A 19,156-nucleotide genomic window follows, 5' to 3' on the forward strand; every position below is an offset into this window, starting at 1 on the left:
CCTGCCCCCTGCCCTGAGCAGCAGTCATCCCCAACACTCCCCTGCCCCCGTAATCCCCATTTATTGCTCACCCTTGATGGCCATATAAATTCATGGGCATTTAGAGCCATATACTTAAACATGTGAGTCATAGTTTAAGTGGGCTATTCTCAGTGCTGGGTGAACCGCATAATAACTTGTCTCTTGGTCTCCTCCTGTGTGTCATGGGACTGATCACAGAACCCACAGCACGGACCGCTGTGAGGGACAACTGGGCAAATGTATGTAATGGATATAGCTCGGTGCCCAGCACAAACCAATCAACAAGGTGTAGCTATTCTTTCTGATGATTATGATTATCAATAATTCCAGTCCAATCCTTTCTATGCTGTGATGTTTACTTTTTCTAATTACAGTAAAATGATCGACCACAGTGCATTTTCAGTGCACTGGCATAAACACCCCTTCACCTTGGCCTCATACATCAGGAATGACGGAAGCAGAATTTCTGTCGCAATTTACATTTTGGAGGAATTAGGTTTAGATTCAGAATTTTTAGAGGAAGGTGTACGGGCCCCTGAAACTTAGGAAACATCGGTGGGTGGGGGTACACCAGGCTTCCTGTTAACTTCGCTTCTCCAATGAACATGTGAACTCTCTGACACCTCGCTGATCCCCAGCACAGCCCACTGACCTTCTCCAGTCGGTACACGAGCTTCTTGGTGGAGAGCTGGATGAGCGGCGCTATGAACTCGCACATGACATCCACCGTCATCACCAGGCTCCGCTCCCGCTGGGCCCCGATAATGGCGTGGCACACCAGCTTCTCCTTGACCATCTGCAGGTGAGAAAGGCCGGCACTGTGAGAACACCCACAGCTCAGAAAACTCAGTTCCACACAATCAGAAAACGGACGCTCAACCACCTGCTGCGGACACCAGGGAAGAACACGTGTCTCTGAACCGTGCATTTCAGGTGTTGCTCTCTGTCTCACACTTAAATGTCTGATGGGTTAAATATGTCCTGGACGGATCCTGCGCCCATTTCTGACTGCTCTCGAGGACACAAATCAATTTACATTCAGTTCAATGAATACCTGTATGGAAGGTGTATTATGCATGGACTGTCAGGGATTGGACATACCAACCAGTATGGGCAGGGCAGATAAAATCCTATGGGCTTCACCCTAACTGGTTTGGCTCAGTGGATAGAGTGTCGGCCTATGGACTGAAAGGTCCCAGGTTCGATTCTGGTCAAGGGCATGTACCTTGTTTGCGGGCACATCCCCAGTAGGAGGTCTGCAGGAGGCAGCTGATCGATGTTTCTCTCTCATCGATGTTTCTAACTTTCTATCCTCTCCCTTCCTCTCTGTAAAAAATCAATAAAATATATTTTTAAAAGATCCTATAGGCTTAGAGTTCAATGGTAGTTCTATTTCTTATCAAGCTAGTCAGAAACTGTGGCTGGAACGTTTTGCATTTCCTACTTGGATATTTAAAAAATTGTGCTATAGAAACTAGTATTTCTTTCCTCCCCTACCCCCCCGAGGTCCAGATTTGTATGAAGTAGAAAGAACCCAAAGTGAATTTATATCATGAACAGCTTGCATTGAAGCGTGCTCAGGTTTCAGATGTGAATGGATTTAGAAGCCTCGAAGCTCAGGCTGAAGGCCTTTGAAACTATGGTCAGCTCCCAGTCGTGACATTGTGAACGTGCTCCTGTCGGGGTCTTGAAAGGAGGGCTGCGTTCTATCACCTTTGCGTCCTTGGTGCCTAGTGCAGGTTGCCACACGGTGCACACTCAGTAGAAGTTGGCTGAACCCCTGAAGAGCAGAGACAAAGACCACCTTATACACTCACTCCACCGGGAAGCAATGGACAAGCTTTGCTATCCTGTCTGCTGGAAGGCGAATTTCTTAATTGTTTCCCATTTCCTGAGGAGAACGCTCAGCATCACTCCTAATTTGGTGGCACCAGGCGGAGCTCAAGCAACCATCAGTCCTCATTCACAACGTCTGCGCTTGTGAGGGAGGGGAGGCTCATGAGCAATTACAAGGGGTTTTTGGTTTTTTTTAGGTTTCTGGTGGTTTCCAGTCTCTGTGAGGGAGTAGGAACAGAGACGTGGTTTGGATCTGCATCAATGTTTAAGCAGAGTGCGGTGATGTAAATAAGAACATCAGAGCTGCCAAAGATACATGCAGCTCTTTCGTTGACCCATAAAAAGATGATGATTATAAATGTGATGCTGTTATGTCAGACTGAGAGGAGAGAAGCCTGGGCTGTCCCAATACCTGGAGAGGAACGGCAGCCCAGAGTGTTTACAGACACACCCTTTGGGATACCTATGAACACGGCTAAGTGTTCCCGGGAGGCGTGGCTTGGGCTGAATGCTGGCTCTCCCTCTCCCAGAGACTTGCTGGCTGGTCACTGCTGACCCTGGGGATGAGAAGCTGCTTTAATTAGTGTTTTAAGGATGGGTTCATGGCAGCTGCAGAAGCAAACATAAAACTGAGCAGAGCTGAACCGTCACTGCGACGGGTGCTGCCATGGTAACTTGGGGCCGTGTGCAATCCTTAAGAAACCACATCCTTTCTTCAGATAAATGTCAAGGAACTCGCCTAAGAAATGGAGCAAAGATTTATTTAGGAGAAAAAGGCAGGTTCTAAACATGCTGTCCCCGTACCCTGGGAGTAGCAGAATAGCCATCAAGTGTCACATCGATCGTCTGGTCTGGATACAACTCCATCCTGAAGGGTTGAAGCTGAAACACGGGGCTCTGAGGACGCCGGGCTGCCTGGGCGCAGGGGCGCTTAGCGAGTCTCCTCTTGGGCACAACTTTCTTGTTCTTGGGTTGGAACTCTTCATTCATCCAGAACAACTGGTGGACCCGACGTCCCTTGTTGGTCAACTTGAAGTGGTAGTAACAGGTGTCCAGGCTGGAAAAGAGGAGGCGGGTATGGAGAGGACTCAACTTTGGGATGGATGTTCAGCTCTACACCTTTGGGATTGACCCCTCTGGAAGTATTTTTTTAAATTATTTGATATTTTTAAATATTGTGAAATAATCACCACAAGTCTAGTTAATATCCATTAACATACATAGTTACAGATTCTTTTTCTTGTGATGAGAACTTTTACGATTTACTCTTTTTTTTAAAGTGAGTAATAAATAGACAATTTTTTAAATATAGGAAGGCTGCATCATGGTAGTACTAGGTCACAGTGATGGCGAAACTATGACATGCAAACTCATTTTTTTGATTGATTTTTCTTGGCTAAATGGCATTTAAACATATAAAATAAACATCAAAAATATAAGTCTTTGTTTTACTATGGTTGCAAATGTCAAAAAATTTCTATATGTGACACGGCACCAGAGTTATGTTAGGGTTTTTCAAAATGCTGACACGCCGAGCTCAAAAGGTTCGCCATCACTGTACTAGGAGCTACCACGGTAATGGGACAAAGTAGCAGCTACTCATGGCCTCCATAAACTCAAGTCAAGGGCCTGGGTGTGGCCCTTGAGTTGTCATCACCAGGGAAGGGGCCGTGGAAAAGTGGGCCCACCCATCCTCTGTCTTTCCCAGCAGGTCAAGCGTGCCGCAGAATACACGGACGCAGTTCACATGAAAACTGCTCTAATTTATGCCAAATGGCTCTGAGGAGTATTTTAGGAAAGGAAAAGCAAAATGCCTATTGGGGGAGAAGTGTATTTCAAATTGTGTGGAGCAAATTCCTATGGACTGAGGGAAATGTCTTGTGATGGGCTCAGTTTGAAGGGTACTTCAAGAGAAAGGACCAACTTATTCACAGTACATCTTTCAATCATCACAGCAACCCAGGAATACCAAGTATATTTGCTCATTTTCTAAATGAAGAAACAGAAGCTCTGAAAATGTCAGGAAGTTGCCCCAAAACATGCAATTAAAAGAGATGGCATATGGGGTTTTCTTAGACCTATATGTTCCCAAATTGGCAAACTTTTCTGTTAAGGGCTGAATAATAAATATTTTGGATTTTGGGGGCCACATGGTCACTGTTACAGCTACTCAATTGTCCACTGTAGTGTAAAAGCAGACATAGAAACTATGTGTACACAAATAGGCATGGCTGTATTCCAATAAAACTTTATTTACAGCCTGGCCGGTGTGGCTAAGTAGTTGAGTGTCAACCTAAGAACCAGGAGGTCACGGTTTGATTCCCGGTCAGGGCATATGCCTGAGTTGTGGGCTTGATCCCCAGTGTGGGGCATGCAGAAGGCAGCCAATCAATGATTTTCTCTCATCATTGATGTTTCTATCTCTCTCTCTCCCTCTTCCTTCCTCTCTGAAATCAGTAAAAATAAATTTGAAAAAACCTTTATTTACAGAAACAGCCCACCTCTTCTTTTTTCCCCCTTTTTAAAAAATGTAATTTAACTTTTCCATCACCATTTATCCTCTCTTTGCCATCTACCACCCTCTGTGTCCTCTGCTTTTGACAATTCTTTTGGAGATTACTGGCATCATGATTTCATGTCAAAAAGAATGGTAGGGTTTAGGCAGAGGGGAAATTGACAGCTAAAAAGCCACAATTTGCTTCTGTATTCATAGAGAACTATAGGCTAAACCTCCCAATTCCAGGCAAGTGACAGAATATCCTTTGGGGTTATTTGACCCTGTTTGCAGATTACAGAGAACATCATGTAATCAAGTTTGGTTCGCAGCATACTGCTTCTATAATTATGTTTGCGTATACTGAGAGAAACTTGGAAATAGAAGCATGCTCTAGCTCATGGTCAACAGACAGGCAGAGAGGAGCATTTCTCTATCAAGTTAACACAAAACTAATGGGTGCTTCTCGGAAGGCATCATTCCTAGTGGCTCATGCTATTTTCAATCAGGTCATGGTTTGTAGATAGAACAGAGGAAAAGGGGGTGTGAATGGGTTTGTGGGGAGGGCTCCTGATTTTTTTTTTCAGGCTCATCTTCTCTAGGCACATGTGTTCATCTTGATTGCGGGGCCTGTTAGACCAGAGGTCTGTTCACAATATCATGATGGACAGGTACACATTCCTCTGGCCCCCGCAGCTGGGGAGCCATGAATGAATCCCCGCACATATCCTCCCGTCGGCATTCAGACTTCATACATTTTTAGAGCCACATGTAGATCATTCTGCTCAGAGGGGTCTATAGTCTACCACCTTTTATTTAAATATTTAGATGTTCTAGTTTTTCTGTTCTGTTTTTTCCCCAAAATGATCAGGTAGAGCCAATTGCGGCCCTCTTGATTGTTGGTGCTATAGTGGGGAGGCAAGCAGGAGACAAAATACCAAAAAAGTTACTGCTTTGCAATTCCTGATAAGAAACATTTACAGTACATTTTTACCTTCCTAGTTATACTCTACTTAGGTTACCACTAAGCTGCGACGGTATTTTGGACCTACACGGAGAGGGATTAAGAGCGTATTGGAATAAAAGAGGGGAAATCATGGTGGAGATTCTAAACTAGTCACCGAGAAGGCACTGTAAGTGTGAGAGAATGATGCACTTCCTATGAGCCATCTCTTCGCTAGCGTGGACGGACTCGGCTTGAGAATGCAACCAAGCTGTGACTAGGGGGGTGTCTTCTGATGGCTGACGCACCCATCTGGAGGGGGACAGTGAAGATAGGAAAGTGGAAGGACTGAGGTGAGTGCAATTTACTGAAAAGCCATTTTCTAAAATAGAGGTGATGCTCAGCTTATACAACAGGGGCGATACCTATGAAAATTCACCCAGATTTCCCTACCTAAAATGTGCTCCCAAGTTGAGTTCTGGAGCAAAGGGCTTATCCGAAACAATGGTGGAACCAATTCCTTCGGCCTGGACAGAAATCCGGTAGGTGTTGCTGTTTATAATATCCAAAATGACCGTGTCTTTGAACATCAGTATGTCATTCAGGTTGGCGGTCAGCGTCAGTTGAATGTCATCTTCGGGGGGAACGGTGCCTTCACTGGGTTCCACTGTCCAAAGGGACTTTTTGTGAGCCTGCAACACAAGACACACAGTAACCGTGAGGCTATTCCTGGCTTTCCCTCCCGCAGGCGTCAGAGCCGTCTGCACCTCAAGCAGCCGGCACTGTGGAACTCAACATCAGAGACAAACATTATTTTTTTTTTCCAAATCACAGCAGCTGGATGTTTGTTGGCTTCTCTTTCTGCAAAAAGCAATCTGATTCTGAAGAGCAAACCTACAATTCCGCCTCTGAGCGCTCGGCGAGGATCCCTTACATCTCTTTCGCTAGATGACAGCCCAGCTCTCTAACAAGCGGGTGCTAATTACCTGTTTTAATCACCAAATTCTGAGATACCCGCGGAAGGTACAACATCCTTTCTGGAATATGGAATTTTCCAGAGACATGGTTTTCAAATGCAAGGGTGTTGAGGATGTTATTAGTGAGCAGGAACCCCGCTTTCGTTAATAAACACAGTATAGGAAGTCGTCTCGATTTCTATTATTCTATAATAATAAATAGAAGTTCATGTGCTAACATTCCAAACTTATTCAGAAATATATAATAGGAGGTGAAAATTATAGAGGGGAAGCTGACTCTCACTGATCTGTTCCCTTTAATTGATTAGATCCTCAGAGCCCACTCCCTTTCCTCCTGAGGAGTTTTGGCCAAACACTGCCTCTCAATGAAGCCTGCTCTGACCATCACCTTTTAAGTGGAAAACCTTCCCTCTGCACTCCTGATCCCCTTTACCCAGTTCTATTCCCCCCCCTTAGTACTTACCATCTTCTAACATGTGCAGATCTGACTTATCTATCATGCTTGTCTGGTTTGAAAGTCTATATGGACACTACTAAATAGATTGTATTTAAAAATGTAAATAAGTTCAATGAAACAAAGGAGAACAGTTCTCAAGATGATACATTGTTTATAATGAGGATGTAGATGAAATTTTACTTTAATTTTGGTATGAATGGAAATGATAGATTTAATTCTCTGTCAAGAGTCCTATCATTACTCCTGATCTTTTAATATGGGACATCTCTGGAAACATAGATATAAGAGAAAACAGCATTAAATACTACACTAGATAGACTAGGGCTGAGATGGGATATTTGTATGATAATTAGATCTATTCCAAAAATATTTGTGGGAAAAAAATGTTGATTTTTGTACCACTCAATGTTTTTCTAAAATTTTTTAACTTTCTACTCATAGTAAATTAGCCCTGATGAAGTACTAAAATAAGAAAACAGAAAGCAAAGTCTGTCTTTCCAGAACATTATGCTGCGTTTGTTTAGATTTTATCTTAAAATATTAGTAACAAGCCCTGGCCAGTGTGTCTCAGTGGTTAGAATGTCAGCCTATGTACTGAAGGGTCATGGGTTCGATTCCTTGTCAAGGTCACGTATTTGGGTTCCAGCCCCAGCCCTGGTTGGACGAGTGTGGTAGGCAACCAATTGATGTGCCTCTCTCATATCAATGTTTTTATCTCTCTCTCCTCTCCTCCCTTCTACTCTCTCTAAAAAAAAAAAAAAAAAAAAAAAAAATCAATGGAAAAAATATCCTCGGGTGAGGATTAATAACAAAACATTAGTCACAAAAAGATAATAATCCTCATCAGTTTAATTTTCAGGATTATAAATTGATTATTATTGGCAAGAGAAACTACAAGGATTGGATGTCACTATATTCTGCTTATATTTAGGTTCAAAGAAATAATTTCTAATGCATATTCTTAATTTACCCCCCCTCCCCAATTTTTTTAGCAGTCTATCTTAGTCCATTCACAGCAATGTGAGCTTTTTCTTTTTTTTTTTTTAATATATTTTATTGATTTTTTACAGAGAGGAAGGGAGAGAGATAGAGAGTTAGAAACATCGATGAGAGAGAAACATCGACCAGCTGCCTCCTGCACATCTCCTACTGGGGATGTGCCTGCAACCCAGGTACATGCCCTTGACCGGAATCGAACCTGGGACCCTTCAGTCCGCAGGCCGACGCTCTATCTACTGAGCCAAACCGGTTTCGGCCAATGTGAGCTTTTTCTAACACGCACTTAAAAACTCTTACAGCTGCCCTGGACAGTGGCTCAGTTGGTTGGAGCATTATTCCATACACCAAAAAGGTTGTGGCTTCAATTCCTGGTCAGGGCACATGCCTAGGTTGTGGGTGTGTATGGGAGGCAACCGATCAATGTTTCTCTCTCTCTCTCTCTCTCTCTCTCTCTCTCAACATATCCTCGGTTTTGGATAAAAACAAAACAAAAACTCTTACAGCTTCTACCCATTACCTAGTCCAAAGCCACCTCACATTTGTAGGCATCTGTTACACCAGCACCCACTCTCAGTACCAATTTCTCTATGAGTCTGGGCTGCTATAACGAAGTGCCATGGACTGGGCGGCTTAGAAACGTAGAAATTCATTTCCTGTTCCCGAGGTCGGCAGTGTGCAACCAGGGAGCCGGCACCGTGGAGTTCCGGTGAAAGCCCCCTCCTGGGTGAGGACTGCCGACTCCTCATTGTACCCCTGCACGGAGAAGAGCCGAGCAGAGGAAGCCAGCTCCCTTATAAAGACTCTTAGAACCCCCTCTCCAATCCTAATTTCCTCCGAAAGGCCTCGACTCCTAATACCACTGAGGGGTTTGGGTTCAACATATGAATTTTGGGGGAACATAACCATTCTATACATAACATTCACCTTCAGTCCCTCCAAATTCATGTTTTTCTCATATGGAAAATAAGATCTTCAATCGGGAAGAGGAATCTAACCAGAATTCAACTATGCTGAGACCCTGATCTCAAACTTCCAGCCTCAGAAACTGTGAAAAAGAAATGTCTCTCGTTTGTAAGCCACCCAGTCTATGGTACTTTGTTACAGCAGCCTGAACTAAGACACAATCCCAGAGTGAAAACCTTAAAAACCTCTAACATATTAATCATAGAAAATGACACAAAATGAGTTCTAAAACAGCCATAAATGCAAAATAATTTTTCTGCCAATATTTTTTAAAATATTAAAAAAATTTTCCATCAACATTTATCCTCTCTATACCCTCCTCTGCCTCCACCCACACTGTCCTCCCCTCCCACCCCCGGCAATCACCACCCATTTGTCCCTGTCCATGAGTTCTTTCTCTTTCTTTTTCTCAATCCTCCATCCCAGCCCCTCGCCCTCCCCCCACCCCAACCCCAGAGCTGTCAGCCTGCTCTCTATCTATGAGTCTGTCTCTATTTTCTGCAGATATTTTTTAATGGATCAATGTAGCTTCATTTCATCAGCATGTTTATCAGAGTAGATAGGGAGTTTTTGACTTACACCATTTACATGACTTAAAGCAATACATGGAAACAGCTTTCTCATGCTTGAGGAACCAGCCTTTCTCCCTGCTTAGAACTATTTGCCTTTCTTACTTTCAGCTTCTAGATTCTAGGCTACCATTTTAGATAAAGTTATCCTAGCTGCTGTAACAACAACAAAAAACCTGATGCTCAATGGCTTAATACAGTGATGGCGAACCTATGACACGCGTGTCAGAGGTGACACGCAAACTCATTTTTTGGGTTGATTTTTCTTTGTTAAATGGGATTTAAATATATAAAATAAATATCAAAAATATAAGTCTTTGTTTTACTATGGTTGCAAATATCAAAAAATTTCTATATGTGACACGGCACCAGAGTTAAGTTAGGGTTTTTCAAAATGCTGACACGCCGAGCTCAAAAGGGTCGCCATCACTGGCTAAATACAACAAAAACTCACTTCCGGTTCACATGAATTCCAAGTGGTTACAGGCATGAGAATGGGCTCTGGTTCCATTCAGTCATTCAAGGACCCCAGCTAAACAGATTCTGGCATGTTTAATGTGTGGCTTCTAAGCCACTCTGGACATTGACATTCAGTCGGCCAACAAGAGAAGGAAGAGAATGGGGGGGTCACATGCTAAGATTTTATGCACTAAGCCTGGAAATGGTACACAACACTTCTTCCCACTTCCACTGTCCAGAGCTCAGTCATGCAGACATACCTAACTGCAAAGTAATCTGGGAAATGTCTTGCTCTGGGTCCAAGAGTGAAGGGAGGTGGGCATAGGGAACTGCTAACTTCTCTCTGCCAAAGCTACCTTGTTGGTTCCGTATATTGCCATATCCTTAGGTCTTCCCCTAATTCAGTGACGGCGACCCTTTTGAACTTAGTGTGTCAGCATTTTGAAAAACCCTAACTTAACTCTGGTGCCGTGTCACATATAGAAATTTTTTGATATTTGTAACCATAGTAAAACAAAGACTTATATTTTTGATATTTATTTTATATATTTAAATGCCATTTAACAAAGAAAAATCAACCAAAAAAAAATGATTTCGCGTGTCACCTCTGACACGCGTGTCATAGGTTCGCCATCATTGCCCTAACGCCTCTGGACCTCAGATTTTGAAAGGTGAAGAGTTCACTCCAATCAGGAAACTGAAGTGGGGGCGTAACTTGGTATTTGCACTCCTATGGGAACTCTAGGGCTGGAGCCCAGATCCATCTGCTGTTGGGACAACCAGAGGGGCAGCTGGGGGAGAAAATAAGAATGTTCTAGGCAAGACAGTCTCACACTGTTGGCCTTTCTTTCCAAACCTGTGGCCTTAGAGCACTCTATGTAGTTTTGCTCACTTATGAGACTCAGCTTACAGTTAAAACATAAATCAATGCCATGTTTGTCCTCCTATCGAAAAGCAAATGCCTTTCAGGAGAGAGCGCTGTCAATGTCACCTTTCCCATTCCACCTATTTATTTTCTTCCTCGAGACAGTGGCACAGGCCAGTCCTTGGTTACAATGAGGAGAGGGTGTCACCTGCATAAGTGCTATTTCCAGCCAGGGGACATTCGTTTTCGGTAGATGCATAGCATTTCTATTCTGACTCCTGCAGACGCAGACTGGCTGCTCTGGGAAGAAGACCTGAAGTTGCTCTCCAGGGCCGAATTGGTGAGTCTTCTTTTTGAGGAAGTGTATTAATCAGTGTCTGGCATAAAACAGGGCAGCAAAGTATATCATAGAATCCAAGAACAAGGCACATTAAAACGCCAGCTGCCAACACGCTGGCTTATCCTTACCCAGAGTCAGGCTCCAAATCACCCTAACGCCCTGCGTCTCTCTGGCATTTGACTTTGTTTTGAGGGAGGATTTGGTCTCTGTAACATTTTCTGTTATTAGATGGCAAATTCGACGAGAGAAGGAATGGGTGAATGATAATCAGCGCAGCTATGGAGGATATTCAATAGCCTTTTCAAAACCACAATAGAGCAAGACAACAAGTGACGGAAACAGGCTAGGAAGGAGGGCTCCACAGGAAAAGAGATGTGGGTGTGAGTCCCAGACCGGCCACTTTCCAGCTGTCGAACGTGGGCCACGTCCCTTCGCCATGCCCAGCCTCCGTTTCCTCGTCAGCAGCCCATGGTACTGACTGCACCTTTTGCACAGAGTTGTGGTGATGGTTAAATGAGGTGATGCATGTAAAACTCAGAATGAGTTCTCATAAAAATGACAGCTATTGTCATCATTTTACCAAAAGCTGTCATCACCCCATGTGACACATAATTATGGACTCAGCAGTATTTGCTTTAAAAAAAAAAGATTAAAATAGGTGCCAGGAAAGCATGTAACATACAATCCTCTTGGCGGAAGAGCAGCATCTCATTGGGTTTATGGTAGGCAGAATTCTGAGCCGGCCCACAAGATCTCCATCTCCTGGTGCACAGTTACCTTCTCCCCGTTATTTAATCAAAGGCTAATCTAGGGATATTTTTTTTTGGTGGGGGTGGTGGTTAGACATTTATTAATTTACAGATTAACCCCTTGATAAGTCTAGTAACCACCTGACACCATACATAAATATTACAATTATGACTATATTTCTTTCCTATGCTGTTCTTTACATCCCTGTGACTATTTTGTAATTACCAGTTTGTACTTCTTAACCCTTTCTCATCTAACCTCCTAACTCCCCTCCCAGCTGGCAACCATCAGTCTGTTCTTCTGTGAAGGGATTTTGTAGACGTAGTTAAGGTCCTAAAATAGTTGGCTTTAAGGGGAGGAGATTAACCTCAGTGGGCCTCACTTAGTCAGGAGAGCCCGTCGAAGGGCTTGGCTCTTCCTCGTGAGAGGGCTTATGGAAGAGGCCACATGGTGGGGAACTCTGGGTGGTTCTATAGCATCGGGGGGTGGTCCCTGGCTGACAGCCAGCAGGAAAATGGGGCCTCAGTCATTCCATTGCAAGATAATAAACTCTGCCGACAACCTGAGGGGGCCTGGAACTGGATCTTTCCCTAGTGAAGCCTCCTCAGAGGAGTGCAGCTGGGCAAACACCTTGGTTTCAGCCTTTGAGATCCTTTTGGCTGGAGAGGAGCCAGCCAAGCCATGCCTGGACTTCTGACCCAGGGAAACACACATTTATGTTATTTCAAGCCACTAGGTTTGTAGTCATCTGTTACACAGCGATAGAAAACTAATACAGGGTGGAAAAGGTGAAGGGGCTGAGAAGTACAGATTGGTAGTTACAAAATAGTTACAGGGATGTAAAGTACAGCATAGGGAATATAATCCTATATGATAAAGAGCTAATATGCTAATTAGACCGGACGGCAGAACAACCTTCCAGATGAAGTTCCAGAACAACAAGTGGGTGGGGCTGTGAGGCAGCCCGGGCTGCGAGGGCCGAGCCCCATGCACGAATTTCGTGCATCGGCCTCTAGTCAGTAATATTATGCATGGTGCCAGGTGGATACTTGAAATATCGGGGGGGTCACTTTGTAAAGTATATGACTGTCTAACAACTATGCTGTACACCTGAAACTAATACAAAGTAATATTAAATGTAAACTGTAATTGAAAAAGAATTTTAAAAGAAAACAAATACAGGGTTTCACATATTTGTCCAAAAGATGAGTTGAGTTTTCCTAAGTCTTCCACCAAAACTTCAGCAACCGCTGCCTGTGTGTGTGTGTGTGTGTGTGTGTGTATGTATGTGTGTGTGTGTGCACGTGTAAGCGCGCGCGCGTCAATAGGGGCTAGAAAGCCGGAGTTACTAGAGCAGCCCATGAACAACACGTAGAGAAGGTTTGTAGGTGCTTGTGCACATGTGACTGTGTGGAAGAGGGGAAATTGTGATTTTTGCAATGCAGAATCCCATACCACTGTCATCTGTGCTAAGCCCTCTCCCCTACCTTTCACATATCTAGAGATAACATTTGCTTTTTATCTGACAATAGGGCGTCAGCGCACTGCTTAAACAGCGCTCAGCTCCCAAGGTGAAATCGAGCTTTTACAGGCTTCCTGAGCCGTATTTAACATTTGCTATGAAAGACAGGAGTGAAGGCTACTGTTTGCACACGCCATTTCAGCAGTAAAGGAGAGTGAGTATACGCAGCAGACCTACTCGGTAGCGCTGACGACTGTGAAGCTTGAGAAAAGAGCTCTATGCACTTTTCTTCAAAACAACTCCTTTACCCGTTGAAAGCGGCAAGAATTTCCTTCCAGGGAACAAGAGGACACAAACAACAACAGGAACCACTGTGCAGAGTGAGGGATTGCTTTGGATTCATACTATTATCTCAGCAGATAATCAATTCTTTGTGGAACAAGAACAACGAACAGTCACTGAAGCCTTTCTCCTTTTCGTCTTCTAACTGGTCTCTCTAGTCGTGCGGTTCCCTGCCCTGAAGTGAGTCACTTTGCTGCTTAAAATAATTAACTGGAAGCTGGGAGCTGGAGTGCAACAGACGGGGTGCTGCAGCTTTACCAGCGACGCAGGGAAGGTCATGACGAAGAGAGTGGGCTTGAGCGTCACATGACCGGTGGTCAGCTGTGGCCGCTGCCGTCTGTAGTCAGGCGACCTTGGCCACTTTTTAAAATTTAGATTTCCGTTTCTTCATCTGTCAAAGGTGCTACTTGAAGATGAAATTAACTGGGTGCCAGGCCATCTAGCTCTCTGTCTCCCACAGAGTAAGTGCTCAGTGAGTGGTGTTATTATTAACATGATCTTTCAAATCCTCACATCCCGTTCTCCTTCCTGCCTGCGCCCTCCCGGGCTACCCTGCCGGGAGGATTCTCCGTCAGGGACCTGACGCTGGTCCTCTCCTGCTGAGGGTCTTGGGTGGCTCCCCCTGCCTGGACCAGGTGCTGAGCCTTTTCTCCTCTGAGACAGTGATGGAACCAGTTCATAGCGAATGGACATACATTCCCCCTAACCACACCCCAAACGTTACACCCAATTCCCAGGGTTCCTGGGCCCCAAATGTGGCGGATATTTGTCTGTTGGAAACATGGCAGCCTGCAGCCGAGACTATTACACCAGGCACGAGCCTCTGGTCTGGAGGATCTATTCCACCTCCTTCCTAGTGGGCCCAGTGCCTTTCCAAGCTCACTTCTCAGGCATGTCCGTTTCCAGCGCGGACCCTTGCCTTCCCGAGTGTGCTGCACGTCATCCCTGCCTTTAACTCCGCTGCTCTCTGGAAATGTACACCCGTTTCCCTGTCCTCTTCCTCCTTATCCCTCAAGTCTCCACTCAAAGATTCCTACCTAAGAACACTTTAAATTTTATAGAAGAATTAAACACTTCCTCCTCCGTGCTTACATATAATAAGTATTATAAGTATTATTACACGCAATAATACTGTATTGTTTGTGTATTCACTCATTTTTTTGAGACTATAAACTCTTTAGAAAAAAGAGATAATCCAATTTATCATGTTTCTCAGTATAGTTAGCACTGTTAGTAGCAGGCACAGGAAAGATGCTCAAAAAATATTTATTTTTGGTCAATAAATCTATGAAAAATATTCAGCATCACCGGCAAGCCAACGAGGCACAAACTTAACCAACAGGACAACGTGTTTTCACCTGCCAGGTTTGGCAAGAACAGAATGCTGGGAGGGTCAGGGGGAAGGTGACGTTCTTCAGCGCTGCCGGGGCAGGACGTGAACTGGCACACAGTTTCTGGGCCAGCATTTCCTAAGACGCACTAAGCATTGTAGTTACGTTCTTTTGATGCTGTGACTGCATTTCTAAAAATACAGCCTAAGGAGACGGGCGTGAGCAGCGCTTTGGACAGGAGCACTGAGTACAGTTGTGAAAGGCTGCACACACTCGCTGAGGAGGGAATTGGTTAACTCAGCTGCAGTGGAGCCAAAGGATGCAATCAAGCCAGTCACTGAAAATGACCTGTACCGGAATATTCCTCAGTCATTCGTATCAAAGTGACCACACTCTACTGTTGAGTGAAAATAGCTGGTCACGAAACAGTATTATCCAATGGGAGAGGGCAGGGGTATACAGGTAAATACGCAGAGTCGAGTTTCGAAAGGCAGGCACCAAACATGTAATAGTGTTATCTGCAGGGTGGCGCTAGGAGTGATTTTTCCCCCTAACCTTCTTTTGTTTTATAAAGATAATGTGATTTGTGTAACAAGAAGACACACACTGTATTTACTGAATAAATAACTCATTCTAAAAGGATATGATCACTCGTTCTCTCGAGAGCCCATTTAATTTTAATTCTGTTTGCTCTCTTGCTTCAGCATCATTCGCGGTTTCTTAGAAGCTTTTTCTTTAAAAATAAATAATACATGCAACACAGTGTAAAACTCAAACGGGCTTAAGGGTAGAATCAATCTCTCTCTCTCTCTCTCTCTCTCTCTCATGTTGCCCAGAGCCCCTAGTTACCATCCCCAGAGACAGCCACTGTTAGCAGTTTTCTGCATATCTTTCCAGAGATACTTTATGACTAAAAACAAAGCATATTTGATATACACTTTTTCCTGCATAAATGGCAGCATACTTATACATACTTTCCTGAAGCATGACTTAAAATTTTTTTTAAAGCTGAGGTGGTTTATTTTTTTTATTTTGTTATACTTTTTAAAAATATATGTTTTCATTGATTTTTAGAGAGATAGGAAGGGAGAAGGATAGAGATTTAGAAACATTGATGAGAGAGAAACATCATCAATCGGCTGCCTCCTGCACGCCCCCTACTGGGGATCGAGCCCGCAATCAAGGCATGTGCCCCGACCAGGAATCAAACCAGTGACCTCTTGGTTCATGGGTCGATGCTCAAGCACTGAGCCACACCAGCCAGGCTTGATTTAAATTTTTAAATTTTATTTTTATGAAAGGTACACAATCTCCAGAGTCAAATGGTTCTAGAAAAGGCATGCCGTGAAAACCTCTCCCGCCCTTCCTCATCCTCCTGCCTCTATCCATTAATGGAGGCAACCACTGTCAGTTCTTCTAGTGTTTTCCTTTGGTGTCCACCTCCGTACTTCCGGCAATCTCCTGCTACTTCGTAAGTTTTCAGTTTGAGTTTTAGCCATTTGCTTCTATGGAAGACGATGATAGCTTTTATTCTCTCCCTCTCTCCATGTCTCTCTCTGTCTTCTCTCCATCCTCCCACTGGAGTTAAAATCTACTTTCTGATGAGACAGACATTAGCACTGACATCATTGTAAGATGCAAATACTATTCCCAGCTGAGCTCTACATTTCTTTCTTGTACGACTCTCATTTCCCCAAGAATTATTGTGGGTTTTGTTTGTTTTGTTGTGCTTTGTTTTTAATGTATCGATCATGGGTTCAATCCCAAGCCCTCAAAGAGGTAAACCTCCCAATACTTTCCACATCATGACCTTTTCTATCCGTTCCATCTTCTCGGACCCAGTCTCTCCCGGAGCCACCTATTCTGAAACCCCGTCTGGACTGGCCACTCTCTGGGCCTGCGATTCAGCCGGCGTCCTGGGAGTGCAGCTCTGTGCTGTGTGTTCCTTGAGCGTAACTTTCCTGAACCTTATTTTGGGGGAGCACATTCTTCAGCACCTTCCTGAGGAAGGATTCCTGGAGTGTAAGTTGTTTGAGATCCGACATGTCTAAAATGTCTTTATTCTGCCCCTAGTCTTGATTATTCTTTTGGGTGGATGAAGTCAAGATTGGGATCTATTTTCTTTTACAAATCCCTCCCTACCCCCGGCATTGCTGTCAAGAAGTTTGATTATACCCTGGTTTCTAATTTTTCTTGTTTGTTTTCTCACCATTATTATTATTATTGTTATTACTAGAGGCCCGTTGCATGAAAAGATTCGTGCAACAGGCCTTCCCTTCCCCTGGCTGCTGGCACCGGTTTTCCTCTGGCACCTGGGACCCAGGCCTTCGCTCTGGCCGGAGCCCTCAGTCTTCGCGGCTCCAGATGGAGCCTTCAGTCTTCATTCTGCTGCTTCGCCCCTACGTATGCAAATTAACTGCCATCTTTGTTGGATTAATTTGCATACTCTCCTGATTGCTGGTGAGTATAGTGGAGGGACAGTTAATTTACATGTTTGTCTATTATTAGGTAAGATTATTTGGTATGTGGAAGATCCTACAGTCTTCTCTTTGTGTCCAGTGCCCTGGAACTTAATTTCTCAACCTGGGCCTATTTTCATCCATTACACAGCATATTTTACAAGTCTCTTCCATAAATTCCTCTCTGTTAGTTCTGGATACATCACTTAACTTATTTCTTGTATAATTTCCTCATCCCCATTTAAAATATTTTTTTCTGAAACTTACTTGGATCTTAGAACTCCTAAACAAATCATTTAATTTTCTAATCTTTCTCTCCTAATTCTGAGTTATGTTTCTTGATGTTCTATTTCATGATAGCTTCTCAAATTTATTTTCCAATTCTTCTGGCAACATTTTAATTTCTGTGATTATATTCTTAACGTCTTAGGCACATTTTATTCTTCATTTATAAATATCACCCTGTTCTTGTTCATAGATGCAAAGTCATCTTTTATTTTCCTGAGATTATTAATGATTATTTGGTCTTATTTTTAGCTCTCTTCTCATTGTATGTGTTTGTTTCCTCTAAGTTCTCATTTTTATGCTTGTTGATTTCCTAATTCTGCACGACTGGCTTTCCACAAGCCATTTCACCTAGATATTTCTGTCTGTCAACAATAATAATCAAAGCTACCATTAATTGGCCTGGCTTGTGTTGCTCAGTGGTTAGAGTGTTGGCCGATACACCGAAGGAACTCAGGTTCGATTCCCGGTCAAGGGCATGTACCTGGGTTGCAGGTTTGATCCCCAGCCCCAGTTGGGGCCCATGCAGAAACTGATTGATGTGTCTCTCTCACATCGATGTTTCTCTCTCTCTCTCCCTTCCTGCCTGCCTCTCTCCTTTCCACTCTCTAAAAATCAATGGAAAAATATACTCGGATGAGAACTAACAACAACAATAAAAAAAGCTACCATTTATTGAATGCTGAAAACTTATCTTTCACCAGGCCCTTTCTACATATATTATTATGTCTAGTCTTCTATATGCCACTACTAGTTCTATTTAAGGAGAAGGAACTAAAGGCTCAGAAAGGTAAATAACTTTCTCAGAGTTAGGACTTTATTCCAGGTTTGTCTGACAACAACACCCTAAATCTCCATGGCACAGAACACTACTTCAGCACTCACATACTCAACAACTCTTTGTTGAGTGACTACCATCTGAGAAGACAACTGTGCATGACACATCACCATGCTTGCCCTCAGATAATGTGGTCCTTCCCTCCAAGATGCATTCCAATTTAATGTCCTAACATCCCAGAGGGGAATTTTTCTTTCAAAATATTAAATGTTGCATACAACAACAGCATTGCAACTGACATTAAAAAAAAAGACATACCTCAAACACCATTCTACAAAGTGCTCTACCACGTTATATACACTTAATTTTCTAGTATCTGTCCTTTGATTGTGACAGAGAAAAGGAAATGGGACTGAGGAAGAGCATTATTTGCTCTCTGATACACATATAATTTTGATGTATGTCTATTGGGAACTTCATAACATTACTAAGCCTTTACACCATGCTACTTAATGCATCTCTTCTTGTCCTTGTTAATCATATAAAAGTGTTATATCTCACCTTGTACTAGCTTATTAATGAACATGACTGTCTACTGTCAGTGCACAAACAGGAAGAATAGATTCTTTAGTTGATAATGACAATGACAATGATAGCCATTCCTTAAAAGTGACATGAGTTGGTATCTTAGTCAGTTTGGGCTGCTCTCACAAAATACCATAGACTGGGGGTTTTATAAAGGACAGAAATTTATTTCTCACAGTTCTGGAGGATGGCCAGGTGGCAGACAGTCATTTTTTCTCATTGTATCCTCATAGGATGAAGA

General features: G+C 43.4%; 1 protein-coding gene across 1 annotated transcript in view; it reads right to left on the reverse strand.

Annotated features, from left to right (window-relative positions):
* Positions 1-5,743: 5,743 nt before the first annotated feature.
* The window catches only part of LOC102243406 (hydrocephalus-inducing protein homolog), a 128,518-nt gene continuing 115,105 nt past the window's right edge, over positions 5,744-19,156 (reverse strand). The window contains exon 17 of the mRNA XM_014529142.1: positions 5,744-5,986. Within this exon, the coding sequence (XP_014384628.1) occupies positions 5,744-5,986 (243 nt within the window). The remainder of the gene's footprint in view (positions 5,987-19,156) is intronic.

The sequence above is a fragment of the Myotis brandtii genome, unplaced genomic scaffold (assembly GCF_000412655.1).
Source record: "Myotis brandtii unplaced genomic scaffold, ASM41265v1 scaffold670, whole genome shotgun sequence".
NCBI lineage: Eukaryota > Metazoa > Chordata > Mammalia > Chiroptera > Vespertilionidae > Myotis > Myotis brandtii.